General features: G+C 31.8%; 1 protein-coding gene across 2 annotated transcripts; it reads left to right on the forward strand.

Annotated features, from left to right (window-relative positions):
* Positions 1-1,129: 1,129 nt before the first annotated feature.
* Positions 1,130-26,104, forward strand: LOC148604458 (sodium- and chloride-dependent taurine transporter-like). Of its 2 annotated transcripts, XM_088548712.1 has the most exons (13): positions 1,130-1,775; positions 7,166-7,297; positions 8,338-8,593; positions 14,968-15,100; positions 15,468-15,602; positions 16,073-16,176; positions 18,769-18,893; positions 19,563-19,675; positions 20,149-20,286; positions 20,847-20,946; positions 22,161-22,261; positions 23,146-23,322; positions 24,278-26,104. In XM_088548712.1, exons 1-13 carry the CDS (start codon positions 1,601-1,603, stop codon positions 24,473-24,475), a joined length of 1,887 nt encoding a protein of 628 aa, XP_088404838.1. In that variant the 5' UTR covers positions 1,130-1,600; the 3' UTR covers positions 24,476-26,104. The 2 variants fall into 2 exon arrangements, with proteins under 2 accessions (XP_088404838.1, XP_088404839.1); XM_088548713.1 differs by lacking the exons at positions 1,130-1,775; positions 7,166-7,297 and adding an exon at positions 7,776-8,068.
* The last annotated feature ends 469 nt before the right edge of the window (positions 26,105-26,573 follow it).

Consider the following 26,573-nt stretch of genomic DNA (forward strand, 5'->3'; position numbering starts at 1 on the left):
TTGATTTACTAAAAGAAATCACTACTTACAAATGACGCGGGAGCTCCTGTGAAAAACAGGGCCTCTATTTTGTAATTCAGTTGTTTTATAGGTGTATAGTATGAAATTTGTAATTAATTATTCATTCAAATATGCCTGCTCTAAGGAGATAATCAAAATTGAAAATCAAATTGATTCTATTGCATTTTAGTGTAGTGTCATTTACAGAGTTATCTCCCTTAATTTTGAAAGCGATAGTGCGTAATATATATTTTTATCTCCTAAAACATGGGTACATGAAAAACTGAATGTTAATGTTTACTTTGCCAATTCAAACAAAATATAAAAAAATAAAAATATGTAGGCCTGTTACCCATGAATCACATTTTGCAGTACTTTAGTGTCATTTACAGAGTTATCTCCCTTAATTTTGAAATCTATGTACAGTGCATTCGATATAATTTTTATCTCCTAAAAACATGGATTATATGAAATACTGAATGTTAATGTTTACTACCGATGTGTAGCTGGAGTGCTACTTAATCTTCAAGTTGGTCGACGTTTAACAACAATCGATCAATCAATTAATGGTCAGTTGCCTCCTGTTTTTAACTATATACATGAAAATCCTTTCCCCTAATTTCTGTTCAATTTGTTGTAATGAAACTTGCAAAATCATACTTAAGTCTTAAATAAGACAACGCCACTCTGTGATTTAAGGAAACGGTTTATCTAAACGGAAACTTATATAAGTGTTGAATCTACCGTAGAAGGCTCGGGTTAAGCAGAATGCAATAGTTGGTTGTCAGGAAAACATATGTTCCTTTGATAACATTTATGAGGTTTTTTTGTGTGTGTGTGAATGAACGACTCGTAAACATAACTATGAATCCACGGTCTTTTTATAGATTTTTTTAAGATTACGATTGTATGACCCCAGTGACACACTCATAAATTAATATTCAACACCTTCCGACAGCATGTTTGTGCCCCGAGGAAAATTGTGTGTACTAAATCATTATTTAGATTAGAAACATTAACATGTAGATCTTTTTGAAATCTTAACAATAAACGATTCATAAGTTTTACACTGAGTTAGTAAATGCGGTGATTTCAATGTTCATACCTGTGCGAATGAACTTAAGGTATAAGGTGAACCATTCAGATAAAACTCAGAAAATTCAACAAAATTTATGTTTCTCGTTTGTCAAGCCTTGACAGACTGGCTTCGGATTTGGGACCTCTGATTCACAAAGATTTTAAAGATCCTTATCAAGTTACTGTTTGCTTACGCGACGATAATACGTAACTTTAAAGGTCCGTCAGAAAATTGTAGATTACCAAATCCCATACTTCGATGAACTTCATATAAAGGAACGCTTGGTGTTTACAATAATTAAAAAAGCAGACTTTTAAATTGAAAAAAAAACCGGTTTATCGCTTGCTGCGAGAACACAACGGATATATACACACAAGACTAAAACTACTGTGATTTTGGACTTATATTCTGTTCATTAGTAGCGTTTCATCTTTTGAATAGTTTAAAAATATTCTTAAAACAATTTTATTACACTTTGGGATAACTTTTTCGTGAGGCCGCATCTATAAACAGCGATTCGCCATGGGCAAGGAAAAGGATGCCGAAAAAGCTGTGGACGAGAATGAATATAAATCAGATGTAAAAAAGAGAGAAACATGGACCAACAAATTTGATTTCTTATTGGCATGTACTGGTTTTTCTGTAGGACTAGGGAATGTATGGCGTTTTCCGTATCTATGCTACAAAAATGGAGGAGGTAAGTTATACATTGAATGTTTATATATTTTTATAGGTATTGCAAATAATTGTCATGGGCTGAATATTTTCAAATTGAATGTGATAATGTTTTGAGCATGTCCATCTTTAATGTATCTAGTTCCGAATCTCTACCTTATTTTCTTCTTTATCTGTAATAATAATTTTACAACGTCAGGCGCCATTTATCTAATATTGGTTCATCAATTTTCGTCAGTTTGCAGTCGATTTTCTCACTCAGGCGGTACATTTAGGACATCCATGCCTGATCATGAATACACTTCACATAATTTTCAATTTGTTTATTTATGTACGGAGAATCTGTAGTATTCATATGATAAATATTAAATAAGGCCTACTTTGTTTCTGAGTTGTATTAATACCATTTCAGAACAGAATCCGGCCCAAACAATTTTTTTTCTCGGCTCATTTGCAATATATTTTGACAGTTCAAGTACTGGTATACATAATCGATTTATCAAATTTGTATGCTTGTGTTGATATGCAGTTAGTTTTCCATTTATTACTTTCGCATATATGTACGGAAGCGTACTATCGTCACCTAAACTTAAAAAAAATTGTTTTGCGTTGTTACGCAAAGTTTTGAATCAAACGTAATACGTGAAACATCCACTACAGATACTTTTTAAATGGCAAAGAGATTGAAAACGCATCCCATGATATATCTTAATAAAAAGCTTCACCGAGCGTAGAAAGATACGACCGAAGCATGTTGAACCCTAAGAATTTATGAATCCTGCAAATAAAGGATTACCTAAACATATTTTGACACAAATTAAAAGTTTATTACCCCTGTGTGTCTAGGCGTTTGGAATTTGTATTTCAATACATATGCTGAATTCCCTAAAAAACTAATGACTTCAAGAGATATCGAGTGAAATTAGTCCACAGATAAAAAGGTTCATATTTAGGCGGACTCCACTTTGAGCCAATATTACCCGAAAATAGTAATAATATCGGCATACTATCCAAAGGCTTATATTAGATCTACAATTTGGTGAAAAAAATCATCCAATAAAAAATTGTACAAACACTTGACACTGACGTGTTTGACAACTCCACTTGACACTGACGACAACTCCAACCGTTCATTACTTGGAAATGGTAAGATCTGATTGACAAACACATGCAGGGATGTTCATGGCGAATCTATGGACAAAAATGTCGGATTCGGACCATAAGTGAAAAAAGAATATTGTTTTGTGTCCCCCTTTTTATTCCCCATAACTTTAAAATGATCTGATATAAATCAAGTCTATTGATACACTATTTGACAGAAATATAAAGGAACACAACTCTTATTTTCTTGTCTTTGACCCCTTTTACTAAAACGGTATGGACTACAGACCCCAAATGAACCTTTCTTTATAGCGGTAAATAAAATTGCAGTTAACTTGGCGTAATAACGCAAAAAATGATGAATATAAAAAGTTTAGGTGACGCGCATACGCTTCCGTATACATGCTGTACATTATACATTAGCATAAAGTGAATTAGATGTTCGAAATCGCTTGACATGACGACATAGTTCGTTACACCACACTTATTAATCAATGCAGATAAACAACTTATTATTTTCCTTTTTACTTGTATATACGTATTATGACGTTAAAGGTGCTTTTTACGGTTTCAAAACTACCTGTTTGTGTTAACTTCAATGGCAACGCGCACCAACCAAAATGTATGTCTGTATGATACATAATGTAGGAAGGCAAGCAAAGGTCTGACGTATTTTCCGTTTTTTTTTCTTATTTATTTAAGGCGCTTACATATTTATCTTCCTTTGCTTGACTTATTGATTGTAGAAAAAAATGTATATTACTGTTAAGACTTGCTTACCTACTTGCAATATGGCAGGTGCCGTTGGCGGAGCAGGACACACTCACCCTGATATCATTCCTGATTTTTTTGTAGGAGTTCATAGTTTTTTCTGCGATGTCTTCAGTTTTTATGCTATTTTTTTTTGTTCTACGTTTAACTTTTTTTCTTTAGACCTTTCATGCCAATTAAAGCCTTTAATTTTTCTATCATTTTATTTTCATTATTTTATTATATGGTTCTCTGATTCATACGGCTCTTCTTGTATATCTATCTTTGTTCTAGTCCCGGGTTTTTTACTGCAAAGCTCATAATTTAGTTCTCTTTCATCGCTATATTTGATTATCATTAAGTAACCGACCATGATGTGTCGGTGACTTATTGTTTAAATTATTATTTTCCCGTCATCTTCCGTCTTCTTGTCAATGAACTTTCAGAAACCGTATGAAAGTTTTCAAATACTCCGAAAAAGGCGGCTTTTTTTAAATGGCTGCCAAATAAGGAAAAAAAGTCAAAATATAGGACATTATATATTAAATATTTCATTGTATATCATTCAAGTAGTTCAGATGACGTAAACAGAAAAAAATTATTGGCTATAAGGTATGTAAGTATCGTCACGTGACTCCGTGATTTCATGAGAATGGGTCCTCATCTCCCATTCAAATGCATTGAGATTCGTCATCAACACATAGCATTGAGTTCAATGTTGAAAGAAAAATATCATTTTGCGAAAAAATACTGATAAAAAATGACAAATATCTAATTCTACTGGATAAAAATGTTAAGAAAAGCATAAAATAGATGATTTTGCATAGCGATACAGCGTTTTAATTTCCCGGAAGTGAACAATAAAATGCAGACCGGTCTTCGGATTTCAATATTTCTACATCTAAAATTCCGGAAGGAAAACTGAAACTAGAACGAGACCTACGTTTAAAGATCGGAAGCGTTTAAAAGACAAAAATGATCATGGACATCTCCGTCCGTGTTTTTGTTGTTGTTGTTGTTGTTGTTGTTGTTATTTTAGACTAAATTGTTCCTTTATATCTTTGGTCTATCTAGCACTCTTTGGGTTTAAGAGTTGTTTTGAAAATTGTCCCGAAATACAATGTTAATCTCCAAAACTTAAGTACTTCTCTGTCTAAGAATCAGACAAAATGTGTATAAGATGTAGCAAATGAAGATTAAAAACGCAGAGATTTTTTTTTTTTTTTGGCCTTATCTAAGTCTTTATACTTAAAAACCTCTAGAAATAACCATCAAAGTGTTTGCTTCTATTTTATAAAAGAACTAGTCTGTGATCTTGTGTGGTTTCTCTCTCTCCCGGACTTGACTTTTTATTAGCAACTCGGCGGGTGTTTCTAGAAAGCACAGGACGCTTACCCTACCGGTGCACCTGGTCCATGGTCCCAGTTTTTGGTGGAGTCCGAGTTGGTCATTTACTTTTGCTAGTTTGTATGTATTATTATAGTTACTACATGTTCTATGTTGTGTTTGTCTGTTTTCCTTCTCTCTCTCTGTATGCAGCTTGTTCAAACATGTTTTATTCTGTCTTGTGTTTTCTTCAGGTCACACTTTCCTTTAAGACAATCGAAAACATAGCATAGATTAAACATATATTTATGACAAGCCAAAGTGGACAAAAATGAGTATTTTCTAATATCAAAAAATGATTTTTTAATATTACAAATTCATTTTCTAATATTACAAATTAGATTTCTTATATGACAAAACACTTTTTTAATATTAAAAAAAAAATTGATATTGAAAAGTCAATTGAATTTCTAATATCTAAAAAAGGATTTTTTTTAATATTAGAAATTGATTTTCTAATATTAGAAAATGGATTTGTCGTATTCAATGACGATTTTTTAATATTAGAAAATCATTTTGTATTACTAAAAAATGTGACTGATTTTGCAATATTGCTAAGTGATTTTCTAATATTACAAATGCATTTTCTAATATTACAAATTCAGTTTGTCTTTAAATTCTGTTTGTGACTGCAATTTAACACCAGAAGATAAGCATATTGTACCATATATGGCCAGATCCTCAACTAAAAAAAACATGTTTATATTTTATAACATCTTTAACGATTTAGCTCTCCTTATGAATGTAAATACATCGTGATTTTTTTTCCGTGTACGTCGACCATCTTGTAGTTACACAGCTCCATTGTATACCGTTTGAATGCAATTTGATAAATATATAAAGAGCAAAAATATATATATATATATATATATATATATATATATATATATATATATATATATATATATATATATATATATATATATATATTGAAATGAAGGCAAAAAATAGCGAAATTCGATCTGACGCTGACTTCAACGCAATATTTTTCACCTAGCACAAGACTGTATCATGTGACGAAATCACGGTGGTCATACAAGCATTGTTGACTCTTGTTGCGATCGCACTCGGGTTCGCTAATTAGAACAGAATCAAAGGAATTAATACCTACTTGTATTGACCAAAGAGGCTTTCAACTAACCATTTGTTAAAGTCATTCACGTTTTTACCAATACACGATCTCTTTGATAATCTTCATAAATATCTCTTTGATATGCTTGTCAATATTTCAATTCGACGCTTAGGTATTTCACATAAACATTCGGCAATATTTATTGATATTCTGATAATAAAGAAATGTAAATTTGTACTGCTATCTAATAATATTACAAATAGGTTAATCATACCAAATATCTCAGTGTCTACAACTACCAATATTCCACTCTCTTAAGTCACGGAAATGTACATCTAAATAATGAGTTATCTGTGGGTATTACAGAAGCGTATTTTACACTCTTTTCTGTACATTTATATTTTTTTTCTGTAAAATTTACACTTTTTACCGTACAATTTACACTTTTTGTATATTTTACACTACTGGACTATTTTTTTTTCTCGAAAATTGTTGGTACCATACACAGATAAATGTGCCACATATGATAATCATATGGTGCTCGATTCATGTGGTAACCATATGGTAATCATATGACAATCATATGATTTTTAACATATGATAATCGTATGATTAACATATGATTCTCATATGTTAATTTGGGATTGAAAAAGTATGATAATCATGCGATAATCATAAGTAAACCGAAACATATGATCATCATATGGTGCTCGATTTATATGATAATCACATGAGGCAAACCATATGATTCTTATGTGTGACACATTTGCCTGTGTATATTGTCGTTCTCAACTCGCCATTAGCATATTAAGTTCCTAACTTTACTCCATAGATGTTTAATACGACCAAATAGGAGTCATATTATCTTTCTGTACTTGGGGCCTGATTTAATGTTTTTACGATTTTATAGTAAATCAGTTTTGTAGTTTTGCAAAATAAACATCCCACATTGATTGACGTCAAAGACGCTGATGTTTCGATTTGATTTTTGTTCAGTTTCTTCACATGTTACCGCGGGACAAAATGTACCAAATTCTTGAGACCCAGTGAAATTTCCAGTCAATGATGTCTTAATGACGAACTGATCTTTGATTTTCTTTCAGGTGCGTTTTTGATTCCGTATTTGATATGTGTGATAATTGGCGGCATACCTTTATTCTTCCTTGAAGTAGCCGTAGGTCAGTTTCAGGGAATTGCTGGCCTTAATGCTTGGAAAATATGCCCAATATTAGAAGGTAAAGTGTTCACATATAACGTATATGAAATTTATCTATCCTAGTGAAGTATATGTATACATGTTCTTCGTGTGGGTACCAACCAATTTATCAAAGTTAGTAAAACAATAATTATAAACGAATGTTACGTAAGATCAATTGTGACTTTGTCATGAATTTGAACAGATTGGGAGCGCGTTAACACAGAACTATTGACTTGATATTTTATCTCAAGAAAGGGGTCTTCAGTGAAAGTACTTGAAAGGAAGAAATATATTCTCTAAAAACGCACAATTGAATGTTCTGTTACTTTCGTCAATTTACTACAATGCATTCCTTGCCAGCTTTACTTTATTTCTGTTTATTTCTTTCACATCCTTGTTGTTTTTACAGAAATTGACAAACAATTCATTACATATCGTTTGAAACTTAATATGCTTCACATGTTCGTGGTTTGTAAGTCATTTCTATTTATAAACAAAACTAACTTTTACGGCTCGAATTTGCATTTTGTTTTATTGATGGAGGTCTTTATATATACCATCGTTTATTTCAAATGAAGACTTACAAATTAGAGACACCGAATCAAGACAATAAAATTACAGAATCTCATCTCGCAAGGACAACAACATTTATACTTCGGTTGACGTGTATGGTACCAAAAGCAGTAAAACTCGACTATTTTGCTTTTCAAAGGCAATGATATAGGACTGTTGTATAACTCATGTCGATCAATATAATCAACAGACTCTATATAGATAATGATAACCAGTAGAATAAAGACTGGCGGCGGTATGGACGCAAATTATTTACAAAAATTATATTTGTAAGCTACAATGTGTAGCTTCGATGCACCATTACTGGATAAGCAACATCAATATTCCGATATTGATGCATTCAAATTTTGGTGATGGCATATAAATACACCGTAGTTTAGTTTTTCGCAGGTTGAAAAACGATTAAGAAGAAGAAAAGGACGTTATCGTGGAAATGTATATAAAGCTAAGTTATGGCCTACCGAAGCATTTTAAAATCAAAGGTCTTAATAATTTTCTTTTTAGGTATTGGAATATCAACAACGATTATAGTTTTCTTCCTGAATTGTTACTACAACGTGATCCTTGCCTGGGCTTTCTTCTATTTCTTCAGCTCCTTCACTACGTCTCTTCCATGGGCTGACTGTGGACATGAATGGAACCAGTATTGTGTGGACTTTGCTGAAGTCAAGAATACCAACTGTAGTGACCCAAAGAACTTTAACAAAAGTCTTTGTGATAACACAACTTTGAAGTTGGATCCTACTACAGAATTCTGGGAGTAAGTTATTATAGGCAACTATATATATAGTTATACAATGTTGTGGAAGTAAGATATGAAAAGTACAATTATATAGTATTACAATATCCTGGGAGTACGTTATGAAAGGCGCATGCATATGATTGATTATTATACGTTCTTGGGTTATGCTTCGATTCTCAATTACAAACATGTATTTCGCGGTCTCAAACTTGCCGACTTAAAATCAAAGGTCCTAAATACCGTTAAATACCAGCACATAAACTGGTTGATAAACATAACATCAAACTTTTGATGGAAGCAGTTGAAGGATATGTAAGGAAATATACAAGAAAGAAAAAAGAGGTCGACACACTCTTTGACTGAAAACTTCCACAAAGTCATGAATACGCCTTAGATCGTCAACGTGTTAAAAAAAAAAAAAAAAATTATTTTTAACGATTATCAGGCTACGAAGAATTTGTCGGATCTTCATGAAAAAAAAAATCGTCGTTCCAACAGACAAAGCTCCTAACTGCATAGTGTGTTTGTGTGCAAAAGACACTATATTGACCGTCTGATTGAGGAAAGGACTTGACAAGTCACTTGGAAACCTAACATACCCACTAAGTACAAAACCCAAGGAAGACAAAATTAACAATCACATGTCCACGCTAAAGTCCTTCGGTTTTTCTATAGGTATTTCTATAGGTGATGAAAATATGACTCGTTCTCCCTACTATTTATTGAATACCAAGACTTCACAAATGTCCTTACAAACACAGGTATATTTCTTGGTCTGCCAACTGCACGACTAAACCCCTTTCAAAACTCCTTACAACTATACTTACGACGGTCAAAGATGGGCTTTAGTATTAATGTGATAAGGCCTACTCAACAAAGGACGTGAATTATATGTGGATTCTCAAGAAGACCTACAATTAAGAGTATCTTTCTTCTAGTTGGCTTACCTTTTGTAAAAGTATACTAACTTATTTTTTTTCTACCTTTTACATCATATTCCCACATATCAAGCCAAAGAGTCACTTCTACGTGATCTTATTCACCAATATTTTAATATAAAGTAGGGAACTTAAAGATATGCTTATCTGATATAAGGTAGAGAAAAAGCTTGTTTTATGGAAAAAAAAACAAACAAAAAGAACACAAAAATACGAATAAAGAAAAAGAAGAGAAAAAAAAACCACACACACACACCCAAAAAAAAAACACAAAACAACAACAAAAAAAAAAAAAAAAAAAAAAAAAAAAAAAAAAAACCACACTGATTCTAACAAGTACTTAGAGTCTGATGTTAATAGTACTTAGAGTCTGATGTTAATAAAATTGTGAAATTTAGGGATTTGTATTCCAGCAGACCATTCGAATAAATACGGAAACAAATTGTGCACCACTCTTGGCCGATCTGTTCACACATTCGTATTAAGCCATTTTTTTTTAAAAAGGGCTGCTACACAAAAATGAGAGAAGCGAGTGTTCCTTCTACAATTCCAGTTTCTGTTACATAGATGATGTATTATCTCTGAATAATCCTAGTTTCAGTGATTACCTAGCTACATCTAATCTACCCAAATAAACTTGATATTCAAGAAAAAAAAATGATATACATTGTTCTGCATCATACACAGACCTTGACCTGTACATAGATAAAGAACGGTGTAAATCGAAACTTCGTGCTTTCTTTAGTTCGCAGTGTACCAACATCTCCAGCATATGGACTATACATTTCACAGTTGACCTGTTACTAACGAGCATGTGATCTATACACAGACTTTCTCTGTATACCACGGATACTGTCAAATAACCTTATTCAGAATACGTTAAGTATTTGTCTATATCTTTACTTTATACGTTTAATGGTCATCGTCTAACAGAATTATCAAGCTATCGAACTTGACACTGAACAGCTGCAGTGTTGTGACTCCTTTGACATTCTTTATCACAGCAGAAGAGTTGTCATATCATTCACTGGGGTATTTTCTCAATTATAGTTTTAATCACACTACCATTATGTGAGAGCGTTGAAATTACACAGAGATACATTTCATTTCTTTGAGATCTTGAAAAAAACTATTGACACATTGTCTGTTTTTCGCATGATTTATTGCTGTTATATCAAGTTCAAGATCAAATGTTCTGGCGTTTATACACACCGTAAATAACCGGTGGTTTTGCGAATCGCCACCTAAAATTGTGTAATCAAATTTTTATACGGTACAAATGTTTATTTTCCATTCTCCATGCTCCCAGTTTTTAGTGTAGTCCGAGTTGGTTGCTGATTTACTTTTGTTACTTTGTACGTACTATTTTGGTTATTTTTTGTTCTTTGTTGTGTGTGTCCGTTTCCCATGTCTGGTCTTCGTCCCTGGATTATATTCTTTTGATATCCACTAGAATATCTTGGTTCCCTTGATTACTCTTTTCATCATGGAACTTTGTTGAATGGAACTATATCGCCCAAGTGTGAATCTGTTTTTGATGGGACCCCTTTGTCACTTGTGTCGGGGAGCAGCATTATTTTCTCTATACTATTACTGCTTTATTGACCCACTTGCTAATATATGAAGGGTACGCTGACGGTGTAGAACATGCTTTCCATTCCGGAGCACCTTATGTAAGTCCCGATTTTTTGTGGCAGGTCATATTTCTTGCATGTGTGTGTGTGTGTGTGTGTCGCGTCTTTTTTCTTATATTCAGAGACCATTTGTAAATTGATTCCGAAAGTTAAAATGCTTTTTTAGTACTACAAGAAAACAAAAACTAATAAAAAGTCGACCGTAACAACGTATAATTTCAAAACTTTGAGAGTTTTTGTTTTTTTTAATTTTTTTTCAAGATGTAACTTAAACAAATTATCAAACCTAAACATCCAGACGTATCTTCCTATCATAGAACATGAATTGTTATCTTTATTGTGGTAACTGGTAAGAAAGCAGATCCTATCTAATGGCTGATGTCATAAGTTAGGTCTTTATTCATTTTGCAACTTTAAAATTTTGTTAGAATGGCTGAAGGCAATATAAACGAGTACTGTTTTTCAAAATAACTATTATATAATCATTAAAATTGGTAGTAAATCTTTGTAACTATGTCATCGACCCATTGTTAAACGACTAACAGGTACCTTAAAAAAGTTCGGTAAATAATTCAAATGTAAATTTATTTTTTCTTTTGTGTGCGTTTAGTGAAAGATCTTTTATCATGAATTAATGTAGTTGTCTTATCAAAGAACCTTGAACTGTCACTATAAAACACTTCCCTTTTTCATTTCGTCCTTTTTATTAGTAAGTATAGGATAGTTTCATTGATTTGATTAATGGTTAACTGTTTTGGGTATAAATAATCAATCTGTAACAAGGAGTGACCTTCGTCGAAAAAAAGACAAATACCTTGACATAGGATATATTCTTTCAACCCCACATTACGCAGGTAGTTGCTAATCGTCAAGTTTAATGGCTATCATACCAAAACATAGTTGTATTGGTTGCTAACTAACATAAAAACAAATCCAAAGGTTTGCCCTATGCTCTAATGAGTTCACATATTTCAACTTTTACAATTCTGTTGAAACTAGGAAAGAAAACAAGCACTAAAGCCGATCTATAAACCATTGTACACATGTTTATTGTATTGAAAATAGACGAATACACTCGTGAATATAATAGTTTTAAAAGAAAAAAAGACCTTGCTTTTGTGGGCACGGCTACCGATTTAAGAATTTAAAAGGGCACGTTTTTTTTCTTACAATCGTCTATTTCATACCACAAATGCGCAAACATACTACAAAACTTTCTCAAAGTTGAGTGTTGGTTTTTAATTTACAGCAACTGTTAAAGGCTAAAAACCACTAATTCCACTTCCCATAGGCTTCTATGCTAATTTCACAATATTCAATGGCTTCTCTGGACTTTACCTTAACTTTAACCTGCAGATGACTATATATCAGCATGATTCTACATATGTCAGCTCACAATCCTCAGAATGGCATGTGGGGTTAGCAGACTTGCAGTGCAGTACTGGTCACCGGAAGTGAAGGGTCTATAAATAGCATGGGAAATCCCAGTGTTTTCACAAGATAGGGGTATATTTAAAAATCATTATGGAGATTAGGCTTCACATCACAAGAAGCAAAATGCACCTATAAAATGTACAGAAATGTTTTTCCTTTCAGAAACTGTTTAAATTTTTAAAATAAGATGAGAACTTTTTTCACAGCACTATGAGGAACAGGGGTAATTTCTGCGTAGGACTATTTTTGCGTACGTTCCAAATGGTCATTGGTTGAATTGGTGGTCTGTAACCTAAAGAGTCACTTTTTGTCTTAGAAAAAATAAATAACTATACAGGTATCTTCCTACACACATACTGAATGCATTTGCAAAGTTTCAGTGAAATGTGACAAGCACTTTTTTAAATATTTGATTTTTAAATATAGGGTAACCAAGTTGTGCGAGCAAAAAAGTGAAAATATTCTACCATACTGAAATGCATTAAATATTTGCAAAGAACTTTTTCTGACTTTTCAAATAAAAAATATCAATCACAACTTGTTTTTTAACAATATTAATGAAGAAATAGTTTTAAAAGTAATCATTTTCTGAGAAATTGGTCTATTTTTAAAAATTTATTTCTGACATGCCTCCCCCTTTTTCTTGATCACATGTCAAAAATCCTAAATCTTTAAATTTTCACAAAAGGTGATATATTTGGCTTTAAATTTGTAAATACAGTGTTTTCACATTAAAACATGACCAGTAAAGGGCACCTAAAGCAAAAAAAAGTGCTCAATAATGGATTTTCCATGTTGCCATAGGGGAATGCTTATATGGCCTTAACCGCAGTAATGAAAGTGAGTTTTTCCTCATTTCTAACCTAATTTTTGCTCAAATCTACACAAAACTTGATTTCAAGTGCTTATTACTACCATATTTAGGTAAATATAGCCCTCAAAGTTTAATATTTGATATTTTTACTAAATTTTCTACACTTTTTACAAGATAGGACATAAAAATCAGCCAAAAAGACCAATTTTCCATAATTTGGACCTATAACTTAAAAAAATGCATATTTTGAAGGATTTTTGTAGTGTATTCCTCTCATGGCAAAGTTAACAAGACCTTCAAGTAGTTTAAAGCTATTTCAAGAAACTTTTCATTTTGCCATGGCTTCTTCTTCAGGCTAAAAACCACTAATTCCACTTCCCATAGGCTTCTATGCTAATTTCACAATATTCAATGGCTTCTCTGGACTTTACCTTAACTTTAACCTGCAGATGACTATATATCAGCATGATTCTACATATGTCAGCTCACAATCCTCAGAATGGCATGTGGGGTTAGCAGACTTGCAGTGCAGTACTGGTCACCGGAAGTGAAGGGTCTATAAATAGCATGGGAAATCCCAGTGTTTTCACAAGATAGGGGTATATTTAAAAATCATTATGGAGATTAGGCTTCACATCACAAGAAGCAAAATGCACCTATAAAATGTACAGAAATGTTTTTCCTTTCAGAAACTGTTTAAATTTTTAAAATAAGATGAGAACTTTTTTCACAGCACTATGAGGAACAGGGGTAATTTCTGCGTAGGACTATTTTTGCGTACGTTCCAAATGGTCATTGGTTGAATTGGTGGTCTGTAACCTAAAGAGAAATGAATTACATAGAATTTATTAAAATTCATTGAAAAATGGAGATAACTCTTACATTTTGTGCAAAAATTTGATTGCTTTCGTAGGGAATTGTAAAATCATTTTCTGAGCCATCCATTGTTAATTCAAAAATAATATTTTTTTACTATCGGACATAAATATAATATAAACATTACATCTGAACAAAAAAAAAAAAAAAAAAAAAAACAAAAAAACAAAAAAAAAACAAAAAAAAATCCCATGGGATGAAATTTACAATGTGCCACCCAAATCATAAGAACTACCTGGTTTCAAAATGGACAGTCGCTTTAACACCATTAGCCTTATTATTTTTATACATTAGGGTATACTCGTATCTGTCATTGTTTAAGCTCAGGAAACCTCTATTGTCCTATTATTCTTGTGTTATTACCTTGACGTCTCTTATTTTAAGATCCTTTTCTGAAAAACAAAGAAATAGCGTTTCCATGGTAGTACATAATGATATTTACAATCTGAAAAAAAAGAGAAAATTTAATTACAAGAGATGTTAATATGAGTGCAAATTCGATTACGGAATGAACGGAAATGCATTTAATGTAAAGTTGTCGAATAACCATTAGAAACATAATCCAACAGTTCACTCTTACATTGTACTACACTGCACCTTTTGAATTTATATGTATGAGTAGGTGATAACAAATTGAAGGGCTTTAAGGTCCACATCCTATATTCAAAGCCTTATAACCCACTTTTTTTATTGCAGGAGACGAGCTCTTGGCATTTCAGATGGTATAGACGACATGGGAGTAGTCAAGTGGGACCTAGTTCTGTGTCTGCTGTTGGCTTGGATTGTTGTTTATCTATGTATCTGCAAGGGGATCAAGTCATCTGGTAAAGTAAGTGATATTAAAACAATGGCAAAAATGTTAAAAAAGAATGAAGAAATAAAACAGCATAAAACTTAAGTACATGATCGTACTTTATTCTCTATAAAATGTCATTCGTTTATTGTGAATTTTAGTAGGTTTCACAGTTTTCAATGGACATTAAATATTTTTTATTTGGATTAACGAAACTCCGTTTTTTGTCGAACTTCGAAAACCTCGAAAATTGGTATCCACTACTTAGGTTTCCTTCATCATAATTATACAGTACAAGGTTTAGAAAGAACAATTAGGTTTTTTGTACCAAACCATAGATTCATGATATCGATGTTCTAAAGAAAGATCATTACTTATTCATTAATGTTTCTTTCATTCACAGGTCATGTATGTTACAGCAACATCTCCATATTTGTTCATGTTGGCCCTGTTGATAAGAAATTCACTGTTAGATGGAGCGTTAGATGGCGTTATATTCTATTTGAAGCCAAATCTAAACAAACTCGCAGACATGCAAGTATGTAACGTACACTGTAAATACTCAGTATGGTATATGTGTCAACTCTACACATTTACTTTGCAATCAAATAACTAGCTATATATCTTATTGAATTCGTTTCTACGTAATGATAGAAAATATATTTTTTTTCTGAACTTGAAACGTATATTCAAACATATTTCCACTGGACTGGATTTTGATGTAACAATATCGATTGGCTGGAAAAACAAAAAGGACGCCAGTAATAAATCTTCAGGATATCACGATTACAAAGCAATAATGTGCAAAGTTGCAAAAAAAAAAAAACCATTTGAAAAAGATTACTTATGCTCAATTTTTTATATAGTCAAACAAGACATTTAGCTTATTCAATGTCCAATATTTTATATTTTTATTATTCCTCACGTCGTATGTCAGTACAAAAAACACATTAAAACGAGTTGGTAGTTAGGTATCCTAAGTGGATTTCCATTGATAAATCGTTTTAGGTATGGGTTGACGCCGGAACCCAAATCTTTTTCTCTTATTCAATATCTCTGGGAGCTTTAACAGCTCTTGGAAGTTATAATAAGTTCAACGATAACTCCTACAGGTAAGGTGTGCATTCTGATAACAACTCACTCATTTACTTCACTAACCAGTGTTTGTCGTGAAAGTAATAATACCATACTCGATAAAAAGCATTACTTATAATAATCTACTAACATCGAACACTTTTATTTTATGCAATGATTCTAACCCATTTGATATGTAGCCTTGGTTATGTAGGAACACTGGAAACACTTTCAGTTCCAAATCGTCCACATTTCATTGGTTACAAAGTTTCTACTTGTAGTAGCATGATTCAAATTATCCTTTCCATATTAGTCTGGTGACCGAATTAGTTGAAAATTATTACGATCTAAGTAGATTATTAACTTGTTATATTTGCATGGTAATTCACTACAGATTCAATGTATGTTCATAAATCAAGTTACAGAAAGAAACGCAGACATCTTAACAGAGAATGCTTTTTTGTGAATTTTTTGTTTATATATTGTGATACACGTTTCGAAGTAGATCATGTTAATCTCACGAAGCTGTGAGCAAATAGAATGTTTTCATTGTATGTCCACAAGACATATATCGATGTGACCGGCATGTTTGGGAAAATCATTTGATATGCATGGATTAAACCCTTTCTCTGCATAATTTGGCAAGTATCGTTGCTGTACGATCGTTCATGTAACACATTACCATAACTTTTTTTATTTACATGTTTTTGTAACAAACTTTCACCTTCAGGTATGGATAGATGCGGGCACCCAAATATTTTTCTCATATTCAATTGCTGTAGGAGCTTTGACAGCACTGGGCAGTTATAATAAGTTTAATGCTAATTCGTACAGGTAACAGTAGATTCGTATCCTGCATGGTGCTGAAGGTCAATTTATTTCTTAGTTCATACTTATGTGATTTGGAAAGGCATGAGTCGATAAAGACGGGAAAAATATGTACTTTTTGAGTACATATAAGGTGTAGACTGGGAGGGTTTTAACGACGATGGAACAGTAATAGAGTACTATTTAAGCATGGCAGTTTGATTCAAATTGTTTTATTTTATTTTGGTTAAAATAAAAACCATCGGAAAAACTGACTAATTGGAGGGGATTTTCATATTTGCAGTTTACAATTTTTATTGTCCTTCTAAATGGCAGCGATGTTACGACAAGGTTAAGTCAATAAACAATTCTCTTTTTTTTTTAAATTTTAATCTCAGGTTCATGCAACTTAAAACGTCTCAAATAGCATGTCAAATGAATGTTCCTGGACGATAACGGCTTATTAAGGTGTTGTGAACGTTATATAATTAGACATATTTATGACGTACTGGTGATGTAAAAGGTGAAGTCAGTTTGGCTTTTGGATCTATCTTAAAATATAATATAATAGTTTCAAAATATAGGAACAAGTTATGAGGCTAAACACTTTGATTTTTATCTGTTTACTTTTTTACTTTTACTAACTGCAGGTAGAAAATGTAGATTTTAACAAATGCCACCTTATCTTCATAACTAACAAGTTATATAGTATATTTCTAATGCTGAATGCCATTGTATCTTCTATATGCATGTGTATACACTGATTTTGCTTGAGCTGGTGATCTATCCGGAATGTATAATAAATATCACGAAACTAAACTGAACTGAAAGCCTTGAAAGGTGAAATAAATGAAACAACTGTTTCATGTGTGACTTCAAATCCAAATGTGACCAAATCAATGCTTAAAAATAGAGAATAAAAAAAAAGCAAAACAGGAAAAAAAAACGCGTAGAAAACGGATAAGTCGCATCGGTAGTGTGAACCTCTTCTGTTTTAAGAAACAACTGACAAGTATTTTTTATTCGTGTCATGTTTGATACACAACAGATGTAATAAATTCGTCCTCACGTCGATCGACACGCCCACAATGGCACGCGAAGAAATAAAGTTACAATTAAAATCTGTAGTAGTCTATGTAACTCTGACTGGCCAAAACTATACTCTTTGAGTTGAAAGTATTTTATGCACCATCTCTATTTTAAATGCTACCACATGTAAATGAAAATATCTGTACTGAATGCAAGCATCGTGCTTTTTATAAAGCTTAGTCGTGAGGTGAGTTAATCCTGCTACAAAAAGGTAATCTGTAATATGATTGTTGATAAAATAAGATATTTTAGTAATGAAGTCAAACAGTATTTGTTTGATTTGGGTAGGCAGTGGTTGAAACTAATGAAAAAAAAAGAAAAAAAACCAACGAAATCAATCATGCATTCTGAATATTATTTAAAAAAATGAAATTTATAAAAAGCAATATAAAGGGAAACACTGGAATGAACATGTACTTCATTAGCATAAATATAATTTCATATTATAATTGATTATGGTTTTTTTCATGATGAATCAGAATTATTGACAAATGTTAACATGGTAAATAAATCAGTATTTAAACATTAGCAAAAATAATTTAAAGTAGCTTCCTGTCTACATTCTCGTGTCTTTTGAAAAGACACATATTGCCAACTTTATTTCTACAATTAAAAATTTATGTTTTAGTCATCGTCCATTTGTAGGGTTGTATTTTATTTTATTTTGTACATCAAGTAATACTCATTCACTTGAATATTTGACCTGTGATAAATTTATGGCTTTATTTTTTCAGAGATGCAATTATATTTTCCTGTACCAATAGTGGGACCAGTATATTTGCTGGCTTTATCATTTTTACTATTCTTGGGAACATGGCCAATGAACAAGGTGTTTCAGTGGCAGATGTCGCAGAATCAGGTACTTATGATTAATGGCGTGATTGGTAATCCAGCTTCAAAAAAATAAAATAATGAGTTAATGTGTATATATACTGCTGGTCCTTTTTATGAAACATTTTGATGTTATCCATCATTACACCACACAACTGTATTTGCAAACCCTACTCATATTGTATAACCACAAAATATTCACATTTTTCCTTCTCGATGAATGACGTCATGTCTTGGTGTTTGGTATGGGAATTGTACGTTAGCCATCAATTTCAACTAAAAGATTGTATACGCATTTTTTATATATATATTTTGATATTTATTAATGTTTCTATGGCGTCATACGTGGAAGTATTGTTAACTTCTTCGATTGCTTTGTACTTTAACATTTTACATAAGAACTTAATTCTTTTTGTAGTAGTATTATCGTTGAAGATTGCTTGTTTAGTAGCATTATCTTGTATTACTTAAATACGACACATATAAAGAATAAAAAAAACCCACCTGTTGAAATGAAGGGAAATAACAAAATTACCGAACTTATAAAATCTAGGCTATAGTCAAAAAGAAATGACAAAAAGGAAAGTCTGTACAACAAATAGCAATTTAAAAGTGAAAACCTGAAGGTTTGATACAAAGACAATAGGTTGTTTAACTCAGTTATGATTTTTTACTAACCTTAGAAAATAATTTGTAGGTCCAGGTTTAGCTTTCATTGCCTATCCTAAAGCTGTTACGTACATGCCTGGAAGTCCTGTTTGGTCAGTTCTGTTTTTCCTCATGGTTATACTGTTAGGACTTGACAGCCAGGTACTCACTGTAGATGACGCCTTAATTCTATATGATGCTGTGTGACAACCTGTTATCAAGGGGATCTGAGTTAATTGATACAAAAAAGTCATAAAAGATTTACATGAAGGAAACTAATTTAAAACAAGGCAAACAGAAATAATTCAAAACACAATGCAGGCTGCATAAAACGAATCAGACTACATAAAAAAAGACGTGTTGCTGTTCTTCTTCTCATACACCATTCACTCTTGGATATTAGATTTCTCGTTGAATCTGGTTGTCATCTTAAAGTCTTCAATGGTGCCATGTAACTTTTCGTCAATTTATGTGAACTTTAAGTCCATCATTTAACCTTGTAAAACTTTGGCGGATGCTCATTACTGGTGCATACTTGTTTAATTTATTCACTTTAAAACAAATGTGATGATGTAGCTAATTTGATTATTTTCGAATTAGCCATAATATTTATGCAGTAATTCTCTTATTTGCAGTTTGTTGGTGTAGAAGGTGTGATTACTGCTGTAGTTGACCAATGGCCTGAGTTCCTCAGGAAGGGATATAGGAGAGAAATCTTTATTGGTTTTGTGTGTTTTCTCTGCTTTTTGGTTGGAATACCAATGGTTACGAATGTAAGCGCTTGTATAGTTGTTTATATAGGTTATGCATAGAGGAAATATCAAATGAATAGATTAAAGACAAAATAGTTGAGCTGACATATTCCCTAAACTCTTTAATTCATTTTTTAAATCACACGTGTTTTATCTTATGAGTATACTGAATAAACTACAGGTAGTAGCGTTTAGTTGCGCAAGACACTTTAGTTATTTATTTACCCGAATTTAATTTGATAGTAGTTCTTGACATTTTAATACGGATAAAAATCTAAATTTGAGTTTATGAGATCCAAATATACCAAATTATGGTCCACCTTCTAAGGGAGATAACAACATAAAACAATCTCAAATGCTTTAAAGTATACCCGAATAATATGTGTAGAATCATTTAAGGATGAATTGGACTTTTAAAAAATCAATATAATTTTCATTAAAATACAGGAATGACAATCCGGCACGTTTAAAATATTCATGCCATTATAACCGAACACAATAAATGATGACTGTGTATATCCGAATATTTTGACTTTTTTTCTACTTGTCTTTCACAAATTATGTATTTTATAAATTTGTAGGGTGGAATGTATGTATTTCAATTGTTTGATTACTATTCTGGAAGTAGAATAATTTTATTTGTTGGTGCATTTGAGTGTATTGCTGTAGCGTGGATTTACGGTAAGGACTAAATATATTAAAAAAAAGCACTCGCAAAAATGAAAGCTCAATTTTTGAAAGTTGTAAAATTATAGTATATCTTTGCAGTGCTTCTCACGTAATCGTTTCAATATTTGTACACTCATGTTTGAAGGTTGAAAATACTTTAATTTAAGAAAACTGATATCCAAATATATCATTTTTACTGCCAAACCTAAATTGTACAAAGGTTAAAAGAAAAAAACAAGTACTATCTTAAAAAAAGATAGCCGAAGCAGTAAAATGTTATTCTTTTTCTAAGTTTCAAGAAAATAACACATGGCACGCAATGTCAAATTTTCGATTGTTTTTTTCGACCGTAATTACAAATTTTCGATACAGTAAAACCATACCGACTGCATCAGAAAGAAAACATTATTTTACATAAAATATTTAAATGATTATTAAGGAAACAAATTACGCGACAAAAGCTGTGAATGAATATAAAAAATAGACAATGAATTGTGAAAGAGAATCTATTTTATCATTTGCGATCCTAAAATGGTAATATAGTGACACAGTTTTCGGAGTTTTCTTCAACAGTGACTTAAATTAAAGTCTTGGAAGTAAGAATTTCACAAACAGTTGGGAAAATCAGACTTGTATACTTTGTTCAAGATTTGATATGCTGGGGGTTAATATTTAGTTTTCGAAGTTTTGTTCCGCCGCTACGGAAATCAAAGTCGGGATAAATAACATAACAAACAATTAGGCAAGTCAAACTAAAGAATTTTGTTCAAGATTTGATAAGCCGGGGGCTTAATCTTGCATAATATTGAACCTGATATATAAAAAAACATTCAAACATTTCATTTGGTAGTCTTGTACAAAACATAGTTTCTGATCGATTCTTTGATATTCCAAGGTCTGTGAATTTGGCAATGTTTCTTTGTCAACATGTTGATGCTTGGTTATCGTTTAACGCTCAGAAAAGAAACAAGCATGGTTGATGGGGGCTACAGTTTATGATAGAAATATATTTCGATATTAATGTTTAAAGAAATTCATTGGTTTTTATTGTTGATTGTTACATAATTTACTGATTTCTACCAATTCTTCTACATCTACTTGTAGTTACAAAACCATGAGCGTAAACGTTTTAAGTTTTTGCTAAACGAAAAAGCTCTTAGATTAAAAAATATGGATACCAAATTTATAATTGATCACCAAATATACTAGATGACTTCCATTTTTAGGGATTCGGCGTTTCTATGACAATATCGAGATGATGTTGGGATTCCGGATCAGTCCCTACATGGCTGCATGTTGGTGTATTTTGTCCCCTGCATTTTGCATGGTAGGTAAAGGCGAAACGAACCATTATACATTTTAACAAATGTTTAGATATTTATCAAATCTTATTTTGAATATTTATTTTTTGCCTGGACATTTTTGTTGACAAAATAATAAGCTTTCAGGTTTGGGATAAGGCTTTGTCAAGATAATAATGGACTATTCGCTTTCCCAAAAAAAACGTAACTAATTTATTCTCATAGGAATTTTAAAAGTGAACTCTATCCACAAGTAAAAGGTAAAAGGGTACTAAATACAATTAAAACGTAATGAAATACAGTGACTGAAAATGAGGTCCAAATTTTCGGTCTTTTGGCCTTCGTAAGGAACAAAAAATACAAAACATGGAAAGACCACTCTTAACCTAGAGTATAGAGAGAAGGTGACATCATTTTGCACCAAACCACTTCGCAACTTTTTCCAAAAGGGGATCAGTCATATTATGAAAACTATAACCTATTGATATACACCATAAAAATTACAAGTACACTTCCTGTTTTTAAAAGAATAGTGCTGTGGTTATTATTATGTAAGCTCGTGTTGTATCTAACTCGCCTTTCATTTTGAAATACATATACCTGCAACAATTCAGGACCATTGCGGTGGTTTCAAACTTTCCAGTTTTTACCCTGATACTGCTATTTGATATGCATACTTTACTGTTGACTAATCCTTTTCATTACTTGCAGAATTTATTAGTCAATAATTTTGTTATTGCGCTTCACCCATGAAAAAAAAACAATACAAAACAAAAAAAAACCAAAAAAAAAAAAACCAACCACAAAAGAACCATACGAAGATTTGGGTTAGAATTAGCGTTTAAAATATAAAGCATTGAAAAAGTCTTATTCTATTTACTCATTCTTTCGTTTTTGTGTGTCTTTTTAGGCAATATTTATAATGAGTACCATTAACTATTCTGAGCTTGACTACAAACGACCATCAGGAACGTATATATATCCACAGTGGGCTATAGCCATAGGTTGGTCTATGGCTGCTTTCGCCGCTATGTTCATTCCATTGATGATTCCTTATAAAATATGGAGGTACAAATTAAGCCCTAGCGTAAGTATATGACCGTACAACTTCTAGAACTGTCGTCAGGAATTTAGTTTTTTTTCTTGTATGTTCAATGTATGTTGAGCGAAAACTTATATACGCTATATGGAAATTGAAGATTGAACTTTAAATTTTCTGAATCTGAATTTTTGTTCAATATATCAAAGATTTATCTTTAAAAAGGGTGATGAAAGAAGTAAATGAATAAAAAGCATACACCCTGAAAGAAGTGCTTCATATTAGTAATTATTTAAGTGACCAAGCAGGGAATCTTTTAATCACCCAAATGTAGATTTGGAAACCACTTCTTAAACATTTCAAGAATGTGTAAAGGTTTCAACATTCAGCTAAATGGAAACTGCAGATTGAACTTCAATTTAATGAGTTAGACTTAGGATAAGATACACAACGCTAACAAATCATTGGAACGTTTGTAATCAGGATTTTACATCAATCTCATGTTAGCATCAAGGTAACTAAGACTGATTTCATTCTGTTTCAAATGAAAGCTTAATAGACTTTGGTCAAGTTGAATATGAAACAAACATATCACTGATTTCAAGAGGTATGTCCCTAACACTAGGTCTTCCTTCTTAAATTAATATTTAATGTAATATAGAAAATAATTGTGCTGATATAGCAACAGTAGTTTTCTTTCATTTAATATGCTGAGCCGAACGCATTAATAAAGTTAAAACTGTTTAAACTAACTATGGAGATTAACTTAGACATAGAAAGGCAACCACATCATCTATGAGAAGTTCCTATGTAGTATGTTTTCATGCAGGCAAATACATGTAGTTGCCTCCAACAGTAACCTAGTTTTCGGCTTTATCGTTTGCCAGTCATTTCAGGCTTATTGTTCTGCTAATCAAGTCTTAAAATTGTCACAAGGTATTTAGTTTTTAATCCAGCTATGTAAACCAACATAAATATTCTACTTAAGTATTTCTTTTGTCAGGAATGGCATCTGTTGTTGAAACCAGAAGGGTTAAAGGAACATCAACTAAGACCCCAGGACCACGGCGAAGAAACCCTAGACAAAGTCAGAAATCCAGGGGTCAAATATCAACCTAATATTTATAACGGTGTTTATAAAAGAAGAGACGACGGTGTCCAAAACCCAGGTTTTCAAATGGATAACATGAACAAAATGTGATTGAATAAGTGATTAGAAAAACTTCAGGGAGGGTTTGGTTAACAATACACATACCATGAATACTTGTCTATATATTAATACAATGAGAATGTTTGTCAGACTGATGATGGTTAGTTACTTTTCATTTCGTTTATGGATTGTCTAAATATTTCATAAGTTTTATAGTGACCGCCATTATCGCAATATTCAATCGAAATTATGTATACATTTTTAGTAGCACTTGATTATTCTCATGAAGATGTACATTTCTTACATTTTGAACGTGAACCTAGAACGAAACGTTTGAGTATATGTAAAAGGTAATTTAAGGAAATATGCGGAAAACTTCTTATATCATTTTTACATTCTGTTCCGGAATGTTGATAGTTTGTAACTTTTTTTTATTTCTTTATTATGGATAATTTTTTAAGATGGTGATATAATGTTTATATAAATGTCAAATATGAAATCGATTAACACAATTATACTATAATGTACATTTTTTAAAAATTTAAATGTAGTCCAAAACCAAAAAATTCACAAAAAAATATTTTAACTTTATGGCTACATTAAATATTATATATAGTTCAGTACAAAGTTTTTATATAACCTATATCATAATGTTTGATATACTCAACACTGCTGTATGTTATTCAAAAGTAAAACAATACAAGAAAAAAATATTAAGCTTTGTTTTTTTTTTCAAACTTAAGTTAGAAATGAAAATTCGGTTCGCGTAAACACTGAGAATTCATTCCTTGTATTATCCATGGTAGAAATGCTCGGCGATGAATTTGATTTTATATTTCGATAGTTCTGGTTTTTTGTACTTCTTCCAAATACTTATTTTTTTTTTATTTAGATCTTCCTTTACATTTTCTACTGCTGCTGATGAGCGGTTACTTCTTGAAACGTGTGCAGCATATCGTTATTTGCAAAATATATGATTGGTATTTTGTATTGCAAGTTCATTATTTTACTGCAGTACTTTTACTTTGGACCTTGAATACGTACCGTGAAAAAAACTTCAAATCTCTATATGTATTACTTTAGAGGTTCTTTGCAAGACTGGTGTCAAATGGTTTTCCCTATGCTTATTTGGATACACAGTATCTGTTAAATACTTCATTTGATAATGGTAATAATGAAAAACAATACTAACTTCAAAGAAAAAAAAAGACAATGCTGGAAAATTAATCACATCTTCACAAATGAAGTTGCTGCCTTGTGAAATGATGCAATATTATCAGCTTTGGAAAAAAACGAACAGAACTAATACAATAATTTAATAACGGTATAAATATGCAGACGGAATATGTTTGGCAAAGTAGCCGCTTTACGCATAAAACAAAATTAAACATGCCCCTGTTTTGTCAGAATTTCTCAATACTCATTATATATCTCGGGACTATTTGGTGGTAACAGTGTAACTATTGGAATCATCACTATATTTGGAACCAGTCTCCCGGAACTTAAGGAGAGGAAATAAAGAAACAGAACTGTTTGTTGTACCTTATCATTTTATTAGCTAAGTATACAATATTATAAGCACTTAATATTGTCAGTTTATTCAGAAATAATATTTCAGCGCCAAAATTATAGGCAAAATGGTATTGGCCAGTTTAAATAAATGACATATACTGATTTAAATCTGTCTACTTTAATACGAAATACGGAAATCCTTGAAATCAGGCGTAATAAGTTCATCAGTGAATTGAAAAAGTGTACAATAATAGAGTCAAGAAATACTCGGATTGGCAGCAATAATGCACGATTACACGAGGTTATTTGTCTCCTTTGATAATACTTCATTTACAACTTATTACAAATATGGACACACGATCTTTAATTTCAGTTTCCCTTTTATAACCTGAATATGATGTTTTATTACTTAATTATCATCTTTTTTTGTGAATTTCTTTCATATGAACTTAATATTTAGAAATATACAAAAATGCCTACAATTTTGACTACTATCTTGGAAGAAAAATCAAGAGAACCAATATTGGAAAGAACGATAATCAAGAAATAAGGAAAATAGACACACACAATAAAGAACATAAAATAACCAAAATAGCACACACAAAGAGAAAAAATATTCAATGGGCAACAAGAATCC

The sequence above is a fragment of the Perna viridis genome, chromosome 10 (assembly GCF_037379345.1).
Source record: "Perna viridis isolate PV_CMFRI_1.1 ecotype Kerala chromosome 10, ASM3737934v1, whole genome shotgun sequence".
NCBI lineage: Eukaryota > Metazoa > Mollusca > Bivalvia > Mytilida > Mytilidae > Perna > Perna viridis.